Source organism: Leptonychotes weddellii, chromosome 3, assembly GCF_054177405.1.
Source record: "Leptonychotes weddellii isolate Sample4059 chromosome 3, ASM5417740v2, whole genome shotgun sequence".
NCBI lineage: Eukaryota > Metazoa > Chordata > Mammalia > Carnivora > Phocidae > Leptonychotes > Leptonychotes weddellii.
In genome coordinates this window covers 31,539,433-31,561,419 of record NC_138371.1, presented here as the reverse complement: position 1 = coordinate 31,561,419, position 21,987 = coordinate 31,539,433, and the positions used below count along the sequence as shown (strand labels likewise).

The window sequence follows — 21,987 nt, the reverse complement described above, 5'->3', positions numbered from 1 at the left end:
TCTCATTCTCTCTCTCTCAAATAAATAAATAAAATCTTAAAAAATAAATAAAAAATAAAAATATATTTAAAAGAGGACTCTAGGGGCGCCTGGGTGGCTCAGTTGGTTGAGCGACTGCCTTCAGCTCAGGTCATGATCCTGGAGTCCCGGGATCGAGTCCCGCATCGGGCTCCCTGCTCAGCGGGGAGTCTGCTTCTCCCTCTGACCCTCTTCCCTCTCGTGCTCTCTGTCTCTCATTCTCTCTCTCTCAAATAAATAAATAAAATCTTTAAAATAAAAAAAATAAAAAATAAAAAATAAAAGAGGACTCTAAGTCAAGTTCAACATAATAGCCAAGTAGCAATGTAGGTCATAGTTTTGCTAATTTCATGATAAGACTATCAAAGAATGTAGAATCATGGAACACTACATCTAAAACTAATGATGTAATGTATGGGGATTAACATAACAATAAAAAATTTAAAAAAAAAGACTATCAAAGAACGTAATTTAGTTTTAGGCTGCATTAACAGAAGTATAGTACCTAAAATAAGGAGGGTAGCCTTCTCTACTCCATACTGCTCAGACTGCAGCCGGAGAACAATGCTCAGATCTGAGAGTCACACTTTAAAGTCTGGCTGTTTCTGAAGAAGAAGAAACAGAAGAGACATGGGTTTTCAAAATAGGCATGTTCCCTCGCTACATACCCCCAAATGGTATGTTAGAAATCCTTGGGATATGGGGAATTAAGGGAGGATGTATTTCTTTTGAAAATGCTCTTCCAGTGATTCCTCCTGTCAAGAACTCTAACACCTTGCAGCCTGGTGAGGAGATGGTGGCAGGAGAGTGCGGGGTTGGAAACCACATCAGAAAGAGGAATGGTGGGGGTCAGAGGGATCATGAGCGCTGCCTTCAAATATGTATAGATTCACAAGGGCAGATGTGATTGACTTCATATAATCACAAAGGGTAGAAGTGTGACTGATAGGGGAAAATCCAGGGAGGCAAATTCAGCTCAGTGGAAACAAGAACTGGAACATCAAGCTGTTCCTAGAGGAATGGGGGTTCCCTGTCCTCACCCATATTCCAGCCCAGACCACAGCAACCCAAGGTGGTCACTGGAGGCGCCATCACTATGTGGAGAGGAGAGTATGAAGTAGAATGGCCAGTCATTTCCCTCCCAAGTTCTGAGATGCTATAGGTTCAACCAGACCCCAGAAGAGGAAAAGGGCGGCTCTCCCTCAGTGGTGTAGGAGCCCAGAGCCCCAACACACCCACGTGGGTGCTGGCCATGTTGCAGGCAGTGTTAGATGCGGGACAGCAGCTCTGTAGGCAGTACCGAGCCACCTGTGCTGTGGTCGAGGCTGAGCAGGGGGTGGTTCACAATGGGCCACAGAGTCCCGCTACCTGGGTTTGAATCCCAGTCCTGCCCCTTCCTAGCTGGGAGACCGGGCTCAAGTTTCATAATTCCTCTGTGCCCAGGGTCTTCATCTGAAAAATGGCATCAATTTCACTGGGTTGTCGAGAGAAGTGAGTGAATGTGTGTGAAGAGGTAGAACAGGCCGAACGCTGTGTGAGTGACAGTTACCATCAGTTCCTCTCCCGATCCAAAGGAGTGGGCGGGAGGGGCCTCCCAGATGCTCGTAATGGAGTCCCTCTGCCAAGAAGAACAAGACTCCTTGTGACTGCGAGAGGACCTTAAGCAGGTGCCCCTGGGGCATAGGATCTGAGGGATAGAATGACCCAGGTTATAACTATCTCTTCTTAGTCCTTAGGGGGACATATTATAAGCTGGCACTGCTATTCGGATCTGAATCCAATTTTGGCTGTGGGCAACGCTACCCTCAATCTGCTCTCAGAAGGTAAGCTGCCCCAGAACATTCTGAACAGCACCGAAGACTTTCTGTCTTTCTTTCTAGGGAATGGCTGTAAGTGAAAGCCCTGGCCTGGGGCTCTTAGTCCACGTGGGGAACTCGGGCTCCTGGAGGAAGGCACACGGATGCGAGGGAGTGGCTGGCGCTTGTGGCTGGCACCACAGCCCACACCCACACGACACTCCCCCCACAGCCGCGTGACAGCCAGGGGAGGTGAGCAGAGTCCCGGCCGAAAGCGCTCCGCTGCCTGAGGGCCGCTCCCTCCTCCTTTTCATGCCCACCCCTCTCAGTTGCTGTGTGTGAAGCCACGAGGCCAGACACCACGGGCCCTCTGGGGACAGGAGGAAGGGAATGACTCATGCTACATGCTGGCTGAGAACATCATTCCCTGGGGGCCGTTCCATGCGAAACTACCTTTGTCTCCCTGGAAACGCTCATCTCCCTTGGTGCCTCAGCTGCCAGGCCGATGCCGACACGCCCATTTCCTGGGCGCTAACCGTGGCCCAGGCGGTGCCGGACATCGGACACACAGCCTGTCTAGTCCATCCAACCGCCCCACTGAGGCCACCTGTGGAGACAGACACGGATGGGAACCATTGCCTGCAATGGGCTGCCTCCCCGGGGTTCTGCTTCTCCCTGTGATCACTCCTGCCCGTCCCTCACCCACAACCCACCAGATACCCACTCCTTCCACCCACCCCACTTGGCCGGCCAGTCATTCACCCCTCCTATGGGCGGCGGGACCCAGGGGCTAGGCTGCAGGGAAGCAATCACAATCTGCTCCCCACGGGAACTTTGGGGCGAGGTAAGCCTCTCCAGGGGTTTGTTGGCCATAATATGAGCCCATCCCTAACTGGTGGGAAGTGTTGGGAGAGGCTTTATGCAGAGGAAAAGCTCTCGGTGTCCCTATTCAGCTTTGCATGGGGCCCACCCAGGAGGGAGGAGCCGAAGGGCCTCACCCTGGCCTGGCCCTGTCACCCATTTTTCTCAGCCCTCCCCGCCTATGGTCCAAGACAACCACAGCCTGACCCCCAAAGAGCAGGAAAGAAGAAGCAAGACTCTGGAGCATCAGGATAGCAAGGAGAACCCGGCCCCCATGCAGAGCCTTCTGCTTCTCCAGTAGTAGTAGTGCTAGCCGTGGTGTTCTCCTGCTGGGGTGTTGGTCATTACCTTTGGCTTAAGGTCTCTGTTTGCCCAGCTTTGCCCAAGCCACCTCCACCCTGAGCGCAGCCTCGCTCCGGCAAGGCTGGTAGATGAGCTCGCTGACCCCAGCAGCAGGACAGGCCAGCAAAGGTCAGCAGGGGCTCCTTTGGGGCGCTCCTGCCTCCTTCGGGACCCCCCTACGTTCCAGTCAGTGTCTTGCCGCCTTTGTCAGGCACAGAACCCAGCTCAGACTCTCTGGGCTGCAGTTTGATCTCCTCATGGCCCTGCTGTGCAGCCATAAACCACGTTTTATAACGGGGGGGGAGGGGTACTGCTCTGACCGCTAAATTGTAACACTTGGGCTGAAAGGAGGTTTTGTGAATTGCTCACTTCATTTTAAGGGTGTAGGTATCCAGCAGCAGCAGAAAGAACAAAAAGCAAATGCTATGATTTGAGCTCTGCTGCTAGTGGAAATAAACCCTGTCTCTGCCGAAGCTACGCCCTTATCTTGATCATAGCACTGAAGGAGTTAGGTTTAGGCAACCAGCCTCTGCCTAAAGATGAAAACGGCACAGGCCTGACCGGCCTTGGCGGGGGCAGGAGCCCCAGCTCACAGAGCACGTGAATGCCCAGGGGCCTCCGCCACCCGCTCTGGGCGGAGGAACGGGGGAGCCCTGGACTGTCACGCACGCAGATGGCTGCCTCACTCGGGGCAGAGGAAGGTGACCTTTTCCTCTTTGCTGCTGACATTTAAGAGTACAGAATACTCTGGCATTCCTGTCGCAACTATGCAGAAATGTCATTTTCTTCAACAGAAGGTACGCGCCAGATTCCTCTAAACGAACATTTTCTTGCCGGGTTGGCAAGTGCAGACCTTAAGCCAGAGGAAATTTTGGAATCTGTGTACATCCCTCACTCTCAAAAGGTAAGAATTCTGCTGGCTGCTTCTGAGAGTTGTTTTTCCCTTTCCGTAGCTGAATGCAGTCATCTTTAGAAATCTGAAAACAGATGGAAGGAAAATAACTCTGCCCTGAAAATCTGTTTCCTGTCCACTGTGGGCTGGCCCAGCACCAAAGCTCTCAGACACCCTCGGGTGAGCAGCTCTGGGGTGTGGATTTGGGGTTGTTGCTTCAGCTGTGGGGTGGGGCCCGCTCAGGGCATGCGGTTGTGTTTCCACACCCCTTTGTGTCTACAGATCAACTCTGGGAGGCGGAAATTAAAGCTCTCCAGCTATGGAATGAACTTCTCTGCCTCACCCACAAAGAGGTGGACGCTAGGGCTGGGCCTCCCCACTTCCCACTCTAGCTAACTCCAACAGCTCAGAGAAACACGAGGGCCTCCAGAAGTTTGCTAACACAGGATATCTGGGGTTGATGTGACCACCCAGCTGGCTGTGGCATGGGTCCTCTGTCTTCACTCAGTGTTCTGTGTCTCTCCCCAAAACTGTACCTGAGTCCAGTCTTCCCAGAGAGAGGCAATTCAACACACACACACACACACACACACACACAATTATCAAAAGCCAGGAGTTAGCTTGGTTATGCAGGAAGTCTTATATTAAGTCATGTTTTCAGCCATGTATGACCTTCATTTATTTTTCCTTTGCAATGGAAACTTTGAGATGTATTCTAGTCAAATGTGCATCTGCCTAAAGGCTCCAGACAGAAAACCAGGCCAACTCAAGTACAGTGCCCTCAGTGGCCATACAGTTGGAAACACACTTGAGACACAGGTCATCGCCATTAACCCCATGTCAAAACATCCACAGTCATGGTGCCAAAGAGCCCAATGAGGCAGCCGTCACCCTCCTGACTCTTGTTCCTGATACAAGAGTCCCTAGTCCACTGTCAGAAAGTTCTAGTCGACTCCTTTGTGACCTTTGCAAAGTGGAAACGTAGTCATTTCTACAAACCAAGAAATGTGGTGGGTCTCTTTAATACTGTAAGCAAATTGCATTTAAAAACACAAATTGTTGGGGTGCCTGGGTGGCTCAGTCGTTAAGCGTCTGCCTTCAGCTCAGGTCATGGTCCCAGGGTTCTGCGATCGAGCCCCACATCGGGCTCCCTGCTCCAGGAAGCCTGCTTCTCCCTCTCTCACTATTGTGTTCCCTCTCTTGCTGTGTCTCTCTCTGTCAAATAAATAAATAAAATCTTAAAAAACAAACAAACAAACAAAAAAACCACCTGTGCTGGGAGGGCTCCTCCAGCCTCATGAAGATGGAGGCATCTGGAGACTAGAGGGAAGAGGCCCTGGAAACAGAGCACATGGACATGATCCAGGCATCTTGGCCTCGGGAAAAGTGCACAGTGATCCCTGTTCCTTGAGGGCGCCGGGCACTGGGGATGGGCCTTCGGGAGGGCGCCATTCTCACTTTGAGTGAGAAGGCAACCGACTTGCCCCCTAGCTATGCCAAATGTCTTTTGTGTCCTCTTAGATTGAGTCTACGTGATGAATTAGTAGCCCCAAGAAGCAGAAGCCATGCTCTCAGTTTCCACATGTCAAACAACCCCAAATGGTTCTTGTCCCCACAGTGGGAATTTGTGTCAGCCTTCCGACAGGCTCAGGGCCAGCACAATGCCTTGGCCGACGTGAGTGCTGGCATGTGGGTCCTCCTCAAGGAAGGCACAGACACCACTGAGGACCTGAGCGTCTCCTACGGAGGGGTTGGGGCCGCCACGGTCAGCGCACAGAAATCCTGCCAGCAGCTTGTGGGGAGGTAGGCAGCGAACCCTGCACCCCAAAGGTGAAACCTGGTGTCAAAAAAGAAAAAAAAAGGAGGAGATTTGGCTCTGGCCAATGTTGTTAAAAGCCCTGGGAAGATGGAAACTCCTGTACGTAGAACACACTGCTTGTTCTCTCTGTAATTTTGCTAATGAATCAAACCTCACTTGACTTTGGTTAACAAGGGGCTGCGCCATGGGTGCGGGATACAACAAAACTGGCCCGGGACCACATTCAGCCCCCGTCCTCACGCGCACACCAGCACGCCAGCAAACCCACACCAGCCGGTGTCCGAGGGCACCTATTGCTGCACCTGCTGCTCGGGAACACTTGATTTCTTCCTCAGTAAGGGCCTGTCCAGTTCCCAATGGAATTGTCCCTAATGGGCTCTTTGTCTAATGCCTGGTTCCAGCGTGGTCTGGCTCTCGGACATGCTTGGTTCATGCTGCAATGAAAGGGTCCCATCCTCACCCTGCCATGACCCTCAGGCCCTCGGTGCCTGGATTTTCCTGAAGGGCTTGGTTAGGGGATTTCTAAGTTCCTTCCAACTCATTTCTTAGACGTTCACTGCGTGTCCTGAGCCGCACAGCCTCTAGAGAACCTGGAGAACCTTTAGGTTCTCTAAATTGTCACTATCCAATATCTAGTACATGCTGTGCTGTTGAAACTGCCCTTGAACTCGTCCCTTCCCCGCCTCCAACCCCACCAGGCCCTGGAATGAGCTGACGCTAGAGGAAGCTTCCAGGCTGCTTCTGGAAGAAGTCTCCCTCCCAGGCTGGGCTCCAGGGGGGAAAGTGGAATTCAAGAGGACTCTGGTGGTCAGTTTCTTCTCCAAATTTTCCTGGAAGTTCTGCAGGAACTGAAGAAGCTAGGAAAGCTGATGCCTGTAAGTGCTCTGGCGTTCCTGTGCTCCTTGCAGCCAAAAGCTCCCAGCTTTTCCACTCCTTGTGCGACCTGTCTTGTGGGCAGCCTGGGCCGTTACCTGTCACCTGTTCTGAGGCGGGTCTTGTCAGCTCCCAGCCATCCCCCCTTCAGGGATTCAGCCCTGGAGGGCTGCTACATGAGGCTCAGGATGCCAGGCTGTCTGCATTTCTTAGACGTTCACTGCATGTCCTGAGCCGCACAGCCTCACGGGGCCCCTGCCTGCAGTGTGCAATTTCTTTTTCTTTTCAACTCAGCTTTACTGCAGTATAATTACATATAACAAAATGCACCTATTTAAACCCAATGAGTTTTAACAAATGTGCAAACCCACATAGCCACCGTCAAACAAGGTATAGAGCATTTTCATCACCCCCAAAAGTCCCTTTTGGCCCCTTTGTAGTCAATCCTCCCAGCCCTGCCTCCAGGCAAACTCTGATCTGCTTCATGGCACTAGAGATTAGGTTTGCCTGTTCTGAAATTTTATATTCAATATAAAATGTAAGATAAAATTTTATTTTTCAAAAAAAATACTAAAATTTATTTGTATGCAAATATTTAAGTGGCTTCTTTCTAGACTTTCTGATTATAAATTTCTGGAATAAGTTAAGCAAAGCAAAACGTTCTCTCACTCTCTATTTCTTTCCCTGACTATGAATATAACTCTCACCCTACCTTGTACCCCCTGTTTCCAACCCCACCCCACCCCAACACTCCTCATGTCACCCAAGGTGCCCAATTTTCATTTACTCAGAGGTAGACCCTCACCAACCACATTCACCAGGGCAGTCATCCTGCCATTTAATTTCTGAATCAAAACACTTGGTGTGTTTCAGACATCCAGAGAGCTTTCCCAATTTTACTGCTGAATTGCTGCGTTGTTGAGAAAAGCAATCAGGATGTGGACTCTTTTGTGTACAGTGAACTCCATTTCATTCTGGGATGGCTGATCCAGTCCCCAATTTTCTTTCATCTCCTGCCTTTACCCAGCTCACTGACAGGTCTCTCCATCCTCAGGGTGACTGGAGGATCAGATTCAAATCAGTCAGTCCAGTTCTTCTTTATGTGGAAAGGAAGGGAGATCCTGGGAGGTGATGTGGATTTTGGTCCTCCAGGTTATCCTGGGCTTGTAATTTCTTGGATACTGTAGGCAAGTCATTTTCACACACATCAAAGCCCAGTTTAATCAAAAGCTAATCGGTTCATCTTTATTGTTTTGAATTGTCTCTCAGGACAGCCATCATTATCCTGAAATTTCAGACCAATTCCTAAGTGCTCTAGAAGATTTCCCTGTCACAGGACCCCAGGGAGTCCAAAGGTACCAGGTCAGTGAGTATAATTTAATGGGAACCTAGGAACTAAGAGATAAGCTACAGCTACGTGAGCTAAGCAAGCACTTCAGAGTTGTGATTTACAGTTCTGACTTTCTAGTTTTTGCTGGTACATTGCCCTTTGTTTAGGCCAAGTCAGGGAGCCACTGTATCTAGAATCAGGCCTGAGCTACCACTATGCATACTCAAGGCTGAACCAACCTGGAATGGTTTGACCATCTGACTAATAATTGATAATCTCCTCCGACTGATGTTCTTTGGGCATTTGTTTGAAGAGCACCTAAGCCAGGTGTGGGGGAAGGACTGAGTAAGACAGCAGCACGGTTCAGCCTCCAGCCCTGATTGCAAATGTCTGATCTCCAGTCAGCAAAGCAAGAGCCCTGCCAGTACCTGAACCCACCCTTCTTGAAGGACAATTTAGAAAGTATCTATTATTATCTGTTAGCACCCAGCCCCTCCCCGCCACCCCATCTACACACACACAGATCATCCCTGAGAAGCATTCCAGAGTAAACACCTCCATCTCCTTATCCTCCCAGTGATGTTTTTGGGCCACTTACAGGGGCAGCCAACGCACCTTGGTCTGGATCTGGGTGGACTCCACTCCATTAGCTCTTCTCCCCTCTCCCCTCCCCCAGGCCCCGTTCAAGTTGATGCTCAAGGTTTTGGCTTAGATTTTGGTCCCCTACCATTGGGATTTATATCACTTTAGGCTTCATCATCATGATCAGTTTGGTTGTGAACAGTTTGGTCATGAGAAAGGTAAGAAAGCAGGACATAGAGGCCCTCTGAATTCCAGAATAAAGCAGTACAGAGGCACAACTTGGAAAAAGAAGATGCCAAAAGGAAAAGCTAGGGTCCCCCTTCACCTACTTCACAATTCTGCCAAAAGGTCGGCATTACCACATAACTGACAGGACAATTCCCCAGTCTAGTTACATCATTAAATTGTCACATTTATCATCTGACCCACTCCAGTGTTTGTTGCCTGAGGGCAACTCATTTCTTAATCCTGAATCAGGAGTGTTGGTAATTGGCCAGGCCGCTTGCGGAGATTCAGGTTTTCCAGGTCTCCCTCTGCAGAGTGTGGATTCTCACCAATCCCTCCAAGACCCAGTTGGACGTCCCATCATGCACCTATCAGGTCTTAAACATGCTACAGGTGAAGCCATATTTTGTGATGACATTCCAATGGTGGATAGAGAACTTTTCATGGTGTTGGTGACCAGTACCAGAGCCCATGCAAAAATCATGTAAGTAAATGGAAAGCTTTCAAAAAATTGTTTAAAAGCACACCTGCAGTTTCCCTCAGAAGAATGTGCCTGTTCTGCTGTGTCCTAAACCCAAAGAACCTAAAATTGAAAGAATAAAGAAAAGGTCACCATCCCCAGGAGCAGAAAGGGAGGGTATCTGGAAATGACCATTAAGAAAGAGAGAACAAAAATAGTAGTTATGGGCTCCTTGCTTCTATTCTAACTTCACAATACCTCAGCTCTCTGCTGGAGCCTCAGGCCTGGCTCCCAGGAGTAACTCAGAGTAGGGCGATACTCAGCTGGTGATAAAACCCTGAAACACTGCATTTCTGAATGGTAAATGCCCAGTGTCCTAAGCTTCCTAAGAAAGTCCCTTGCCACAGCCACATGGGCCCTGACCCTCGCTCCCCTCCAGTAGCTGAAGTGTTACCCTAACCCAGCAGGGAACCTCCTAGATCCTGGGGCAGGTCAGCTCTTATTGGTCAGGACCTAAGCTGTTGTAATTTTTATTTTCAACAATGTTCTACCTTTCCCTTAGGTCTGGGGCCCTCGAGGTTTGCTGATTTCTACTTCTTAAATATTTATCTTTTTTCAGATCAGTTGATTGGTCTGAGGCCCTTGAACTACCTGGGGTGGTTGAGGTGATAACAGCTGAGGACATTCCAGGCACCAGTGGGACTGAGGATGACAAGCTGATGACTGTAGATGAGGTACAGAGCATGCGTTCTCAGGCGACTTTGTGCAGATAATCACCAAGGTCCGACCTCGAGCTGGTTTTCAATTGCCCCCCTCCACCCACCCCCCATTGGGGGATAGAAGTGCCAATTCTTCCAGCTTCTCTCTACACCTAACATCTTTATTCAGACAGACTTAGAAATTACATAGTAAAAAGGACACTTATTGCAGAAAAACAAGTCCTAGTTTTCCCACTGTGTGCTCTTGAGTTAATTTACCCTCGTCTGAAGAATAAATGTAGGAGCTGACTGTATCAGGATAGAATACCCTAGAAAAACCTAAAAAGGAGAGTACAAAAAATACAGCTACTCCCTGTTATCTATACTAAATTCCTCCCTTTCTGGACCAACCCCACATACACACCCCCACCCCCACGGACTCTTACACAGGCCATTTTTTATAAAGTTGCTCTTGCCATCCTTGACCTTTTAATTCAATTCCACGATCATTCATTGAATACTTGCTTTTGGAACCAGGCTACCTTGGTTCATGTTACAGCTCCACCCTCACTAGCTGTGTGCCTTTGGGCATCATTATCTGTAAAATGGGAATCATCATAGCACCAATACCGTTGTGTTACTGTGAGATTTAAATGAGCTAATGCATGTAAAATTCTTACAACAGTGCTTGGCACCCAAAGGCTCTCAGTAGGTGTTAGCTAGTACTGTCAAGTCTCAATGAGTCACACAGACTATTTCTCCAACCATGAAACGAATCACTGTTCTTTTGGTTGCACTCCGGAGGAAGAGGTCAGCTGTTACTTAAGAGCTCTATTATCTGCTCAGGAGGCCATAACAAAATACCACAGCCTGGGTCACTTTAACAAAACTGAAACTTATTTTCTCACAGTTCTGGTGGCTGATCAACCAAGATCAAGGTGTTGGCAGGTTTGGTTCCTCCCGAGGCCTTTCTTCTTGCTTTGCAGGTAGTCATTCTCTCAGTGAGTCCCCACACGACCTCCTGTCTGTAGATGAGCCTCCCTGGTAGCTTCCTCTTCTTGTAAGAACATCAGTCCTTTTGGGTTAGAGCTCCACCCTGATGACCTCACTTAAGTTTAATTACCCCTTTAAAGGCCCTGTCTCCAAATACCATCACATTGGAGGTTAGAGCTTCAACATAGGAGTTTGGGAAGAAGGAGGGGATTCAGTGTAGTTTGTAACAGGAATCACACTATACAAAAAACACTTTTCCTTCTCTTTAAATTCTACGATGATAACTCATACCATGAAGATGACACATGTGAACCAGGCTTGACAGAGGACGCAACAGATTCCAGTCACAGCCAATCTCACATCCACTCTGGGGCTGACATTCATTTAGTAAAATGGCCAATGGAATCATCTGTATTATTTAAATTATTTTTTAAATTAATTTTCTTAACCAAGCACATGTGGTTGAATGTGACCTCCAGTATGGTTATTATTGCTAAACAAGAATAAATAAGACACCAGCCACTGTTGAGTAAGACTATTTCTACAGATATTTTTCTACCTGCTTCATGCATATACTTTCTGCAGGTGCTTTGCATGGGCCACATCATCTGTGCTGTGGTTGCAGAGACAGATGTACAGGCAAAGAGTGCAATTGAAAAGATAAAGATCACCTATGAAGATCTGGAGCCAGTAATCTTGACCATCAACGTAAGCAGGGGAGGCTGGTTTCTTTCCTGTAAGGTTGTAGAATCAAAAGCACCTTTGTAAATTTCTTTTTTAAATTTTTTTAAAGATTTTATTTATTCATTTGAGAGAGAGAGAGAGGGAGAGAGCATGTGCAGGGGGAGGGGCAGAGGAAGAGGGAGAAGCAGGCTCCCCACTGAGCAGGGAGCCTGATATGGGGCTCGATCCAGGACCCCGAGATCAGGGCCTGAGCCAAAGGCAGACGCTTAGCCGAATGAGCCACCCAGGCGCCCCCACCTTTGTAAATTTCTTAATGCAAGACTAATTCTAACTTTTTATTGTCACTGACTCGTTCTGGAAAAATCAGCTTTCTCTAGAAGGTATTACTTGTATGAATTAAAATTAGCTTTGGCTCTAAGAAATGAGGGGGGGAAAAACACACCAAGAATTGAAGTTTCTTTCTCTTGCACATTCAGAAAATCTAGAAGTAGTCAGTCCAGGGCTTATTTGGGGTTTTATGTTTCAGGGATCTGGGCTCCTTCTATCTAGTTGCTGCATCATGCATGGTTTCTATACTCCACGTCACACTTCGGTCCACAATGGTGCTGAAGCTTTGGGCATTAAGTCCACATTCCAGACAGCAGAGAGAATGAGATGATGAAGAAGGGCATATCCCCTCCCTTTAAGGACACGTCCCATATCTGGTTAACACCTAGTCAGATGCCACACCTACATGCAAGGGGAGCTGGGCAATGTAGACTTTATGCCAGGTGACTACATATCCACTAAAAATTGGGTAAGATGATGAGAATGGATATTGAGAACGATCATGTTTTTCAAGGTGGGGCCAAAAAAACAGAGTGACTTTCATGATAGAATTCCACAGAAATTTCCCCTCTTATTTTTGGGTCTAGCTGATGGAATACAAATGCTATTTCCAAAGCAGAAAGAATGAAGTTAGAATAGAAAATTCAGATATAGACTGGGATTTGCAGGTTCTAACTCAATGAAGGACAAGTTCAGAATAATTGAGCTGATAAAAGCTTTCTTATTTGTGCACTTATGACAGAAAATAGAATTTTTTCAAAGGCCCCAGTGAACCACTTGACATTTTTTAAATGTGCCTAAAAGGTACAACTTGCTCAATATTCAAAGTGTTAAAAAGGTCATGTTTCTTGATCTTTCTAAACCAAATCAATTCCGTTCCAAATTCCCATTTTGCCAAGTTTGCAAGAAGTCCAGACCCTTTTTCTTGGCTCACTCTCCATCCCTGGGTTGTACTAGGATTCTAACATCAGTTTTTGAAATCTCAGTTCTAATCCCATTTCCTCAAGGGGGAAATGGCACCCAGAAGAAAAACCATGAAATATCCTGGGACTCAGAATGGTTAGAGATCTAGAGTTCTCTCAGAATGGGACTGTCCAGAGTCAGCTAAAAATTTCTGTTGTGAATGAAAGTAGGTAACAAAATAGTCCTACATACCAACACTTACTCACCCATCCACCCATTCATTCACTTCAATGCTGTATATATGAGAGGCGGAGGAGGGTCGTGGCTAAAAGCAAAGGTTCTAGAACCAAACTGCTGGGTTTGAGCCCTGGATGCGCACCTGACTAACCGTGTCACCTTCAGCGAGTTAAGGTGTCATGGTTTCTTCACCTGTAAAATGGAGCTAATAATAATACCTACCTCATCAAGCTGTTACGAGACTAAATGAGTTAATACATGGAAAGCACTTAGCACAGTGCCTGGCACATACTCAATCCTCACTAAATAAAGCACATATTACAATAAGATTATATGATCTCATGACGCATTTCCAGTATGGCAATAAACATACTTCCATATGAACTCGGGTGGCTCAGTGAGATCTTGGTGTAGAAGAAAATGAAAAAGTCCACTATCTGGTACACGTTTTCTGCTGCTTTAAGAAATCAAGTATTCTTCACCAGGCAAGAGGCTTCTGAGAGCTAACTAAGCTGGGGCTTGAATGCTGCCTCCATCTCTTATTTGCAGCATGACTTTAAGAAAGGCATTTAACCTCTCTAAGCCCAGTCTCTGCATCTGGAAAAAAGAGAGATCATAATGGAATTAATGTGAGAATGCATATACATGTGCTGTGTGTTGTGCAGTGCTTGAACAAAGCGAGCACTCGGTAAATATTGGCAGCTCTCATCATTATCATAATGAGCAAGATAGATGATGAACTCTAAGGCTGTTGGAGAGTAAGAATGCAGGAAACGGGTGCCATTCTGAACTATGGAAAATCACGTTGGGCCAAAAGGCTCAGCAAGGATCAGCTGTTAATAGGTGAATCCACAGAGCCTCAGAGTGGGATGGCTTCCAGTCTTCACGTGTAGTCAGTTCACGCTATTGTCAGAAAGAAAACATAGAAGAAAGGGCTAGAAAGGCCCTTACGAGATATGCCAAATACCCAAAGAAACGAACAAACTTCCTACAGTGTCTATTGGGCTTTCTTGCCCAGAGATGTGTTAGGACTTGAGTCTTCTCCCTCAACTTGGCCTCAGTTCTTTAGATCCCTGAGTTAGCGGTTCTTGTATGTGAGCTACCTAAGTCTTACACAAGTATTTTTCTTCAAGGAGAGGTTAAAGAGGGAGGGCCTAGAACCTCACCCGTACTGCGGTTAGACCTATCACCTGTTCCCTGGACATCCACACTGAAGATGAGAAATGAGCATTTATCATCCTGGGCCATCATAGCATCCCAGATCTCAATTCTTCACATTTCCCTAATCTTTCTTGTCAGTTTTCCCTGCAGTCTAGAAGACGTCCTTCTGACATCCATCTCATCTCTACCACAAGCCCACTACTCTAGTACTTCCTTGCTTGATGATTCCCTTCGTGGCGATTTTAGGGAGTTTACTGGCCTTTTATTAAGGAAAAAAAATGCCATTAGAAGAAAAAAAATTTTTTTTAAAGATTTTATTTATTTATTTGAGAGAGAGCACATGAGAGGGGGGAGGGTCAGAAGGAGAAGCAGACTCCCTGCCGAGCAGGGAGCCCGATGCGGGACTCGATCCAGGGACTCCAGGATCATGACCTGAGCCGAAGGCAGTCGCTTAACCAACTGAGCCACCCAGGCGCCCGAAAAAAAATTTTTGATTGGCTTGTGTGTTTTTTTCCTATCATTTAGGATGCCATAAAGCACAACTCATTCCTATGCCCTGAAAAAAAACTTGAACAAGGAAACGTTGAGGAGGCATTTGAAAAAGCTGATCAAATTATTGAAGGTAAGTGATTCAGGATATTTAATAGAATCTTTGCACAATTTCTATTTCAAAGCAGATACTGAGAACATGTGATTTTCTCTCAGAAAGGGTATCCTCTAAAGACTCAGAACTTTGACAAATTTCTCTTATAGCTCTTCCTCTCAGATTATGTGTGTGTGTGAGAGAGAGAGAGAGAGAGAGTGTGTGTGTGTGTGTGTGTGTGTTGCCTTTAGAGGTGGGGGGTGGGGAGCAACAGAATATATAGAAGAAAAATCCCTAGCACTTTGATTAGTCAAGGACAGAGGAATAGAACCAGACACTTTGAACTTGTTATCCAAAACTGTAGTCTCAGAAACAGATTGCCCTCTGTTGCCACAGGACAAATGCCTGATCCATCAGTTCCTTGGTCTGAACAAATCCAGACTGGTCAGTCCACATCTTACTTGCTTTTGAATTCCTCAACATAGTAGTTTCCAACTAGCACATGCTTTCAAGAATTTCCCTATCTTGCACTTAACAAGAATTTCCCTATCTTGCACTTAACAGGAGAGGTCCATGTTGGAGGACAGGAACATTTTTACATGGAAACACAAAGTGTGCTTGTTATTCCGAAGGCAGAGGACGAAGAACTGGACATTTATGTGTCAACACAGGATCCAGCCCACGTGCAGGTAAGGCCCAGGATCGCCTTTACCTTCCCAAATTCCTAATTCCATCATGGCCTTTGATGCCCACAGCCTCACAGTTGGCAGCCGTTTTACCTGTAGAAACTTGATGTCCAGGTACTAGACCCCAGTGGAGCAGCTAAGATACCAGAACACTTTTATTTTGTCTGGTCTTGTCAAGTAAATAAAAGAACAGTCGAGGTGAAGGAGATTAAGAGTACACTTATCATGATGAGCACTGAGTAATGTAGAGAATTGTTGACTCACCATATTGTACACCTGAAACTAATATAATATGTATGCTAACTATATACTGGAATTAAAATTAAATAAAATAAATTAAATCAAATTTTAAAAAAAGAACAGCCACAGTCACTTGAGATTTAAAGAGAGCATTCATTTGCAGCATGCTTAAATGAGCTCTATGATTGGATAACAACACTAAATAATATCCCGTACGTGGTTTTTTTCCAAAATAATCATTACAGATAACCTTTGGAGTGAACACATCACTTTGTAGCACATTTTCATTTCCCAGTTGCAAAGTGCCCTAGGGTTTAGCTGCAAACATCTTCTTTAGCAAGTTGTCCTGAGTTTGCTGATTTTCACCTTGTTGGGACTTCAGGTCTAGGCATTTGGCTATGATTCCAGCTTCTGACAGGAATCTAGGACTCAGACAGTTTCCCTTCTGGAAAATACCATTTTTCTGCTGGAAAGGCTATTCTGTAAGATTAACGATGTTTATGAACTCAATAGAGCTCTGCAAGACAGATTTAGACTATCTTAGTTTTTTTTGTTGTTGTTTTTCTGATAGTAGGTATGGATGAATATTGCTATGATGTTGTTTCAGAAAACAAAAGGCTTCTTTGCCATTTCTTGGAAAACTTTTCCATTATCTAACTTTTACAGAAAACAGTGTCCTTTACTTTAAACATCCCCATCAATAGGATCACCTGTCACGTCAAACGGGTGGGTGGAGGTTTTGGTGGGAAAATAGGAAGACCAGCCGTATTTGGAGCTATTGCAGCTGTGGGCGCTATCAAGTAAGTGCACTAGGGGATATAGGAGGGTATAAAATGTACAGAGCTAAGGGTAAATCAGTGAGTCACTGAGGGTCACTTGGACTGCTGTCACAACCACCTGAGTGTCCTTGGGCAATTCAGGCTCCTGTCTCTTTTTCTTTATAATTATAGATAGAGTACCCACCCTCCTAGAGTTATTTGAAAAATCGAATGTACACAGGACTTCAAATAGGCTAATTTGCTATAAAAAGGAAAAGTGATATTATTAGTTAAATAGTTCCAAGGCTGAGGCTGCCCTGTCCTTGAGTTTCAAGGAAGGTGACCCATTTGGGGGTGGGACAAGCATCCTACCCAAGTGGAACACCAAGGGGGTGGGTCCTCCCCCACTTTTCCTTCCTACTCTAGCTGCAGACAGGGTGGAGTGAGGAAAGAAAGGCTCCCACCCTCTGCCTCTCTGCACCTGGGAAGGGCTGGCTATTCAATGTTAGTTTAATGATAGATGACATCCTCAAAGAAAGTTCCCGGGCTAACCTCAACCAGAAAGCTTGCTCTTTTGCTGTTTATGCTATTCCAGCTGCTAGCCTTTCAGATCCTTGCTCATTTTCTATGACTGTTTCTTGGTAGTAACAAAGTAATGTCAGAGCCCCAGTCAGCCCACAAAGTTCAAAGGTCCTGCTTCCTTTGACAAACTCTGTGTAGTTCAGAGCTAGCTCCCAAAGCACTCAGATGTGTGTCTTGTTCTGCAATGAGAGGTGGAAAATCACAAGATCTGAATCCCATCTCTAGTTCTTTCCGTAATGAACCTCTCTATTCACAGCCACCAAGAACCCAGCAAGGGGTAATCAGTTCATCATGCTCCCACTAGGCGTTGTGCCTTTAAGACGATTCAAGCATTACCGCACATTTGAATCATCCAGGGAGCACTTAAATCCCAGTGCCTAGGCTGCCCCATAAAGATCCAGGCATCACTATATTTGAAATTACCCCAGTGGTGCCACGGTGCTGCCAAGTGTGGGAACCAGCGCCTTAAGCTACAACCCTGCCTTAGCACACATCTGCATGCATTTAGTAGTTCCCAGAGTAGGGTTCCCAAACTGTTGATAATAAGACTCTCCCAGGCTCATAGAAATCCCTGCCTCCCCATCCCAGACCCACCAAATCAGAATCACCAGGGGGTGGACCCAGAAACTTTACATTTAACTGATGCTCCAGGTAGTCTTCACCATTAAAAAAACAAAAACACAAACACAAAAAAGCAAAAAAAAAAAAAGGAAACCTCGTGCCAGAATTAGAGTTTTCAACACGTACCTGAAAATACCTGCATAAGAATCACGGAGAAAAATGCCAGTTCTAGGGCCCCTCCCCAATGTATTGAATGAGAGTCCTAGTGCTAAGGCTCAGGAATCTGAATTTTCACCAAAATACCAGATGATTCTTTTGCACTCCAAAGAGTCCAGAACCACTGCCCTAGAGATACAGAAAGGCTAACACTCCGAATACTGAGGGCCCAACTTGGCCAACAGGGTAGCATTCATGGGTAGAAATGAAGATGCTAGCCCAGCAGGCTAAGGACAAGTACTTGGCCTTGTTTTTGCAGTTGTGTTGTTAAGTTTGCATTTATCTATTTGCACTCTTTCACTTTTGTAACTAGTGGTGGGGATATGCAAAACGGCTGGATCTGGGTGAACATCAAATCTGAAGCCATAAGAATGCAAGTTAGGGACGCCTGGGTGGCTCAGTCAATTAAGCGTCTGCCTTCAGCTCAGGTCATGATCCCAGGGTCCTGGGATCGAGTCCCACATCGGGGTCCCTGCTCAGCGGAGAGCCTGCTTCTCCCTCTGCCTGCTGCCCCTGCTGCTTGTGCTGTTTCTCTCTCTCTGACAGATAAATAAATAAAATCTTAAAAAAAAAAAAAGAACACAAGTTAACTGGCATGTGACATTAATCGCTTTAGCTAGATCTCCAACCATTGAGTTATAGGCTACAGCGACAGTAGTAATTTGGTCACATGTTAATTCGGATCAGTGCCCAGCTCATTGTATGTGCTCAGAGAGTATGGTTGCATATCAGTGCCCAGCTCATTGTATGCAGTCAGGGAATGGATGGTTAAATGAATGGCTGGATAAATGGGTGGGCAAATGGATGTAGGATGGATGGGTAGAAAGGTAGATAGATGGATGGGTGGGTAGATAGTTAAATGAGGGATGAATAAATGGGTGGGCGGATGATAGATGGGTAGATGGATGGATGGGTGGGTGGAAAGGGTGGAGAATCTAAGATTTGTTTTCTTTAGAACTGGTCATCCCATTCGTCTTGTTCTTGATCGTGAAGATGATATGCTAATAACAGGGGGAAGGCACCCATTATTTGGAAAATATAAAGTGAGTATTAAAGATGAAATTATTAAAATACCTCATTTTATATGAGTGGTTTTATAATTTTTTATTATTTTGGTTTTGCTACATTCTAAAAACAATAATCTTACCTAAAATATTAAATGAAAATGCTGTGTACTTGAATACTCAAAAATTTTATGAGGAAATTTTAGTAAATCTAGTATAGATTATGAAGAAATTGAATGATAACACAATTTCAAATGATAAAAAATTATTGAAGGAATAAGATTTTCATTGGTGGTTCCTCAAAGACAAAAAATGAAAGAAGCTACAAGAACTTGTTATACCCAAACTTCCTGACTATAAACATATTTTGTGTAGCGGCACCTACACAAAAGTGTGGCTCAGTCGGTTAAACATCTGCCTTCGGCTCAGGTCATGATCCTGGGCTCCCGGGATCAGCCCCGCATTGGGCTCCCTGCTTGGCTGGGAGTCTGCTTCTCCCTCTGCCTGCCCCTCCCTCTAACCGCCCTCCCTGCCCCCCTCGCTCATGTTCACGTGTGCACTCTCTCTCTCTCTCTCACTCTCTCAAATAAATAAATAAAATCTTAAAGAAGAAAAAAGAGAAAAATATTAAAAAGAAAATATTTTTAAAAAAAGAAAATATTTTGCAGTTGAAATGTTTGGAAACAATTTTACCACTGTAACTACAAAATCATTTTTACAAGTATTTCCACTAAGTTGTTATGAAAGTGTCACAACAGTTCTTTGCAAATAGGAAAAGCAGAATCCACTAACTAATGAAATAATTTTATGTTTTTTCAAACCACACTCATTGCATTTTATACAACTATGGCATAAGCACCATTAAAAATACTGTTAACATCTAGGGGCGCCTGGGTGGCTCAGTCAGTTAAGCGGCTGCCTTCAGCTCAGGTCATGATCCTGGGGTCCTGGGATCGAGCCCCGCGACGGGCTCCCTGCTCAGTGGGGAGCCTGCTTCTCCCTCTGCCTGCCGCTCTGCCTACTTGTGCTCTCCCTCTATCTCTGTCAAATAAATAAATAAAATCTTTAAAAAGAATAAATAAATACTGTTAACATCTAGTTGACAACAACAGTACTTTTCACATTTGTGACTGAGTTTTTAGGATAGTTCTAATGTAATGTTTCTATATCAAAGATGTTTTATCTGGGAATTGCTTATAGCATACACATAGCTAGATATTCTACCTGATGTCATTGCCTTAGATTACTAAAGTACTATATTTCCTGGATCACTAAAGCCATACCACGGCACCATTTTATTTCTTCCATTGGCATTAGTAATTTTTATAATTTGGGAGAAAAGGACCACACTTGGCCATTAAATTTTTTATTTGCCTTCAAATGCACAGAGATGAATACAACTACTATTATCTTCCAGCACCAAGAATAATGTAGAGGCACATTCTAGGATTATGGCAGTGTGTTTTGTTATGGTGGTTGTTGAGTTCTTTGGTTTTGGCCTGAGTTATAAGTCAGACTTTATTTATATTGCATTATGAGACTGTTTTAGTACTGGTCTTTATTAAGAAGGTTCTAGACTGTAAATATTTTGGTAATTAGAGTAATGTAAAATATAATTAAAATGAGGGAAATAGACTTTAGAAAATCCAAATTTTATTTTATTTTTAAAGAAATATAATTTTACTTCCAATATAGTAAGATGTGGGTGTGAGAGAGATGTGTGTCAGTATGTGTATATATATAGAGAGAGTGAGATCCTCATTCAAACCTAGCTAACCAAGTTTTGCTGGGTTATTCAGAGCTATTTGTAAATTAGCATAATAGGTGTTTATGTGTAAATAGGTTCTTCTGAAATTCTTGAAAAGTTTATAAACAGTTTAAGAATTCTCTCTACTACCTTACTTATTATACTGTTTTGCTTAGCAGTCCTTTCTTCATGAAAAGTCACAGGTAAACTTCAGCCTACCATTTGTCAAAATTACCATAAATTCTGAATTTGTGGAGTTTTCTACACGTGCTAAGTGCTCTGCTTTGTTATCCAACATCTCCATAGATGATAATAGCCATATGGTTGTACCTCAAAAAGGCACAGGTACCAGGGCCAATCCTTTTCTGGTGGAACTACACCAGGAAGTGGGAAATTTTCAATCTGGCCTGTGCAGACCAACAGGTCTAGGTGGGTGGGAGGGGAGTGGCAACTTCAGAAAAATGCAAGGTGCTTATTTGAGTCCCAGTAAGAACAGTAGTACTAGCTCACATTTGTTACATCCTTAATCACAAAGCACTTCATCAGCTCCCTAAAATGAGAGCAGCCGTTCTCATGTCCCTACCCTAGCTTCAGCTTCCAAGGCTTTCCCATAATGAGATGCACTCTGGAATTCCAGAGACTTTTCCACAGGGGGAGAAACTACAGACTAAATTAGAAGGAAAACTAACAAAAAGTGAAGGAGATTTGGGGCACCTGGGTGGCTCAGTTGGTGAAGCATCTGACTTCAGCTCAGGTCATGATCTCAGGGTCCTGGGATCGAGCCCCCGTGATGAGCCCACCGTGGGGCTCCTTGCTCAGCAGGGAATCTGCTTATCCCTCTCCCTCTGCCCCTCCCCCCACTCGTGCTCAAGCTCTCTCTCTCTCTTTCTTTCAAATAAATAAATAAAATCTTAAAAAAAAAAAAACAACAGTGAAGGAGATTCTTCCAGGAATAAAGAAGAGGGTAGCAATTATACACCAGGAGGCAAGCAAGGACTTTGGAATTCCATACTGACTGTGAAGCCAGAAAATGATGCCTCAAAAGGATAGGGCTCAGCAAAATTCAGGTCAGGAGGCCTTTGTCAGCCAGGCAATGAAAAAAAGGGGATGGCCAGGAGTGGTACACCACCAAGCAAATGGGAGCAGAGTCTGCCTTCAGTCGTGCCCAATCCTAGAGCTGGGTTGTGACTTAAACTTGGCTTGTAAATTTTAAACAGATCATAATATGTCCTTCATCTGGTGACAGGTGGGATTCATGAACAACGGGCGAATCAAAGCTCTGGATATTGAGCGCTTCATTAATGGAGGATGCATGCTGGATGACTCTGAGCTGGTATGTGCATCAGAAACCAGCACCATCTTTAATCCTGAATAGAAAGCAGAATTTCTAGATGAGTCTTTTTTCTTTT

General features: G+C 45.3%; 1 protein-coding gene across 1 annotated transcript in view; it reads left to right on the top strand.

Annotated features, from left to right (window-relative positions):
• The window catches only part of LOC115936503 (aldehyde oxidase 2-like), a 57,258-nt gene that overhangs the window by 17,146 nt on the left and 18,125 nt on the right, over positions 1-21,987 (top strand). Inside the window, 15 exon segments of the mRNA XM_081815317.1 lie at positions 765-832; positions 1,748-1,841; positions 3,812-3,921; positions 5,528-5,712; positions 6,427-6,554; positions 6,557-6,603; positions 7,871-7,963; positions 9,053-9,222; positions 9,818-9,932; positions 11,475-11,597; positions 14,727-14,823; positions 15,349-15,473; positions 16,377-16,510; positions 18,783-18,870; positions 21,825-21,952. Of these exon segments, the coding sequence (XP_081671443.1) occupies positions 765-832; positions 1,748-1,841; positions 3,812-3,921; positions 5,528-5,712; positions 6,427-6,554; positions 6,557-6,603; positions 7,871-7,963; positions 9,053-9,222; positions 9,818-9,932; positions 11,475-11,597; positions 14,727-14,823; positions 15,349-15,473; positions 16,377-16,510; positions 18,783-18,870; positions 21,825-21,952 (1,705 nt within the window).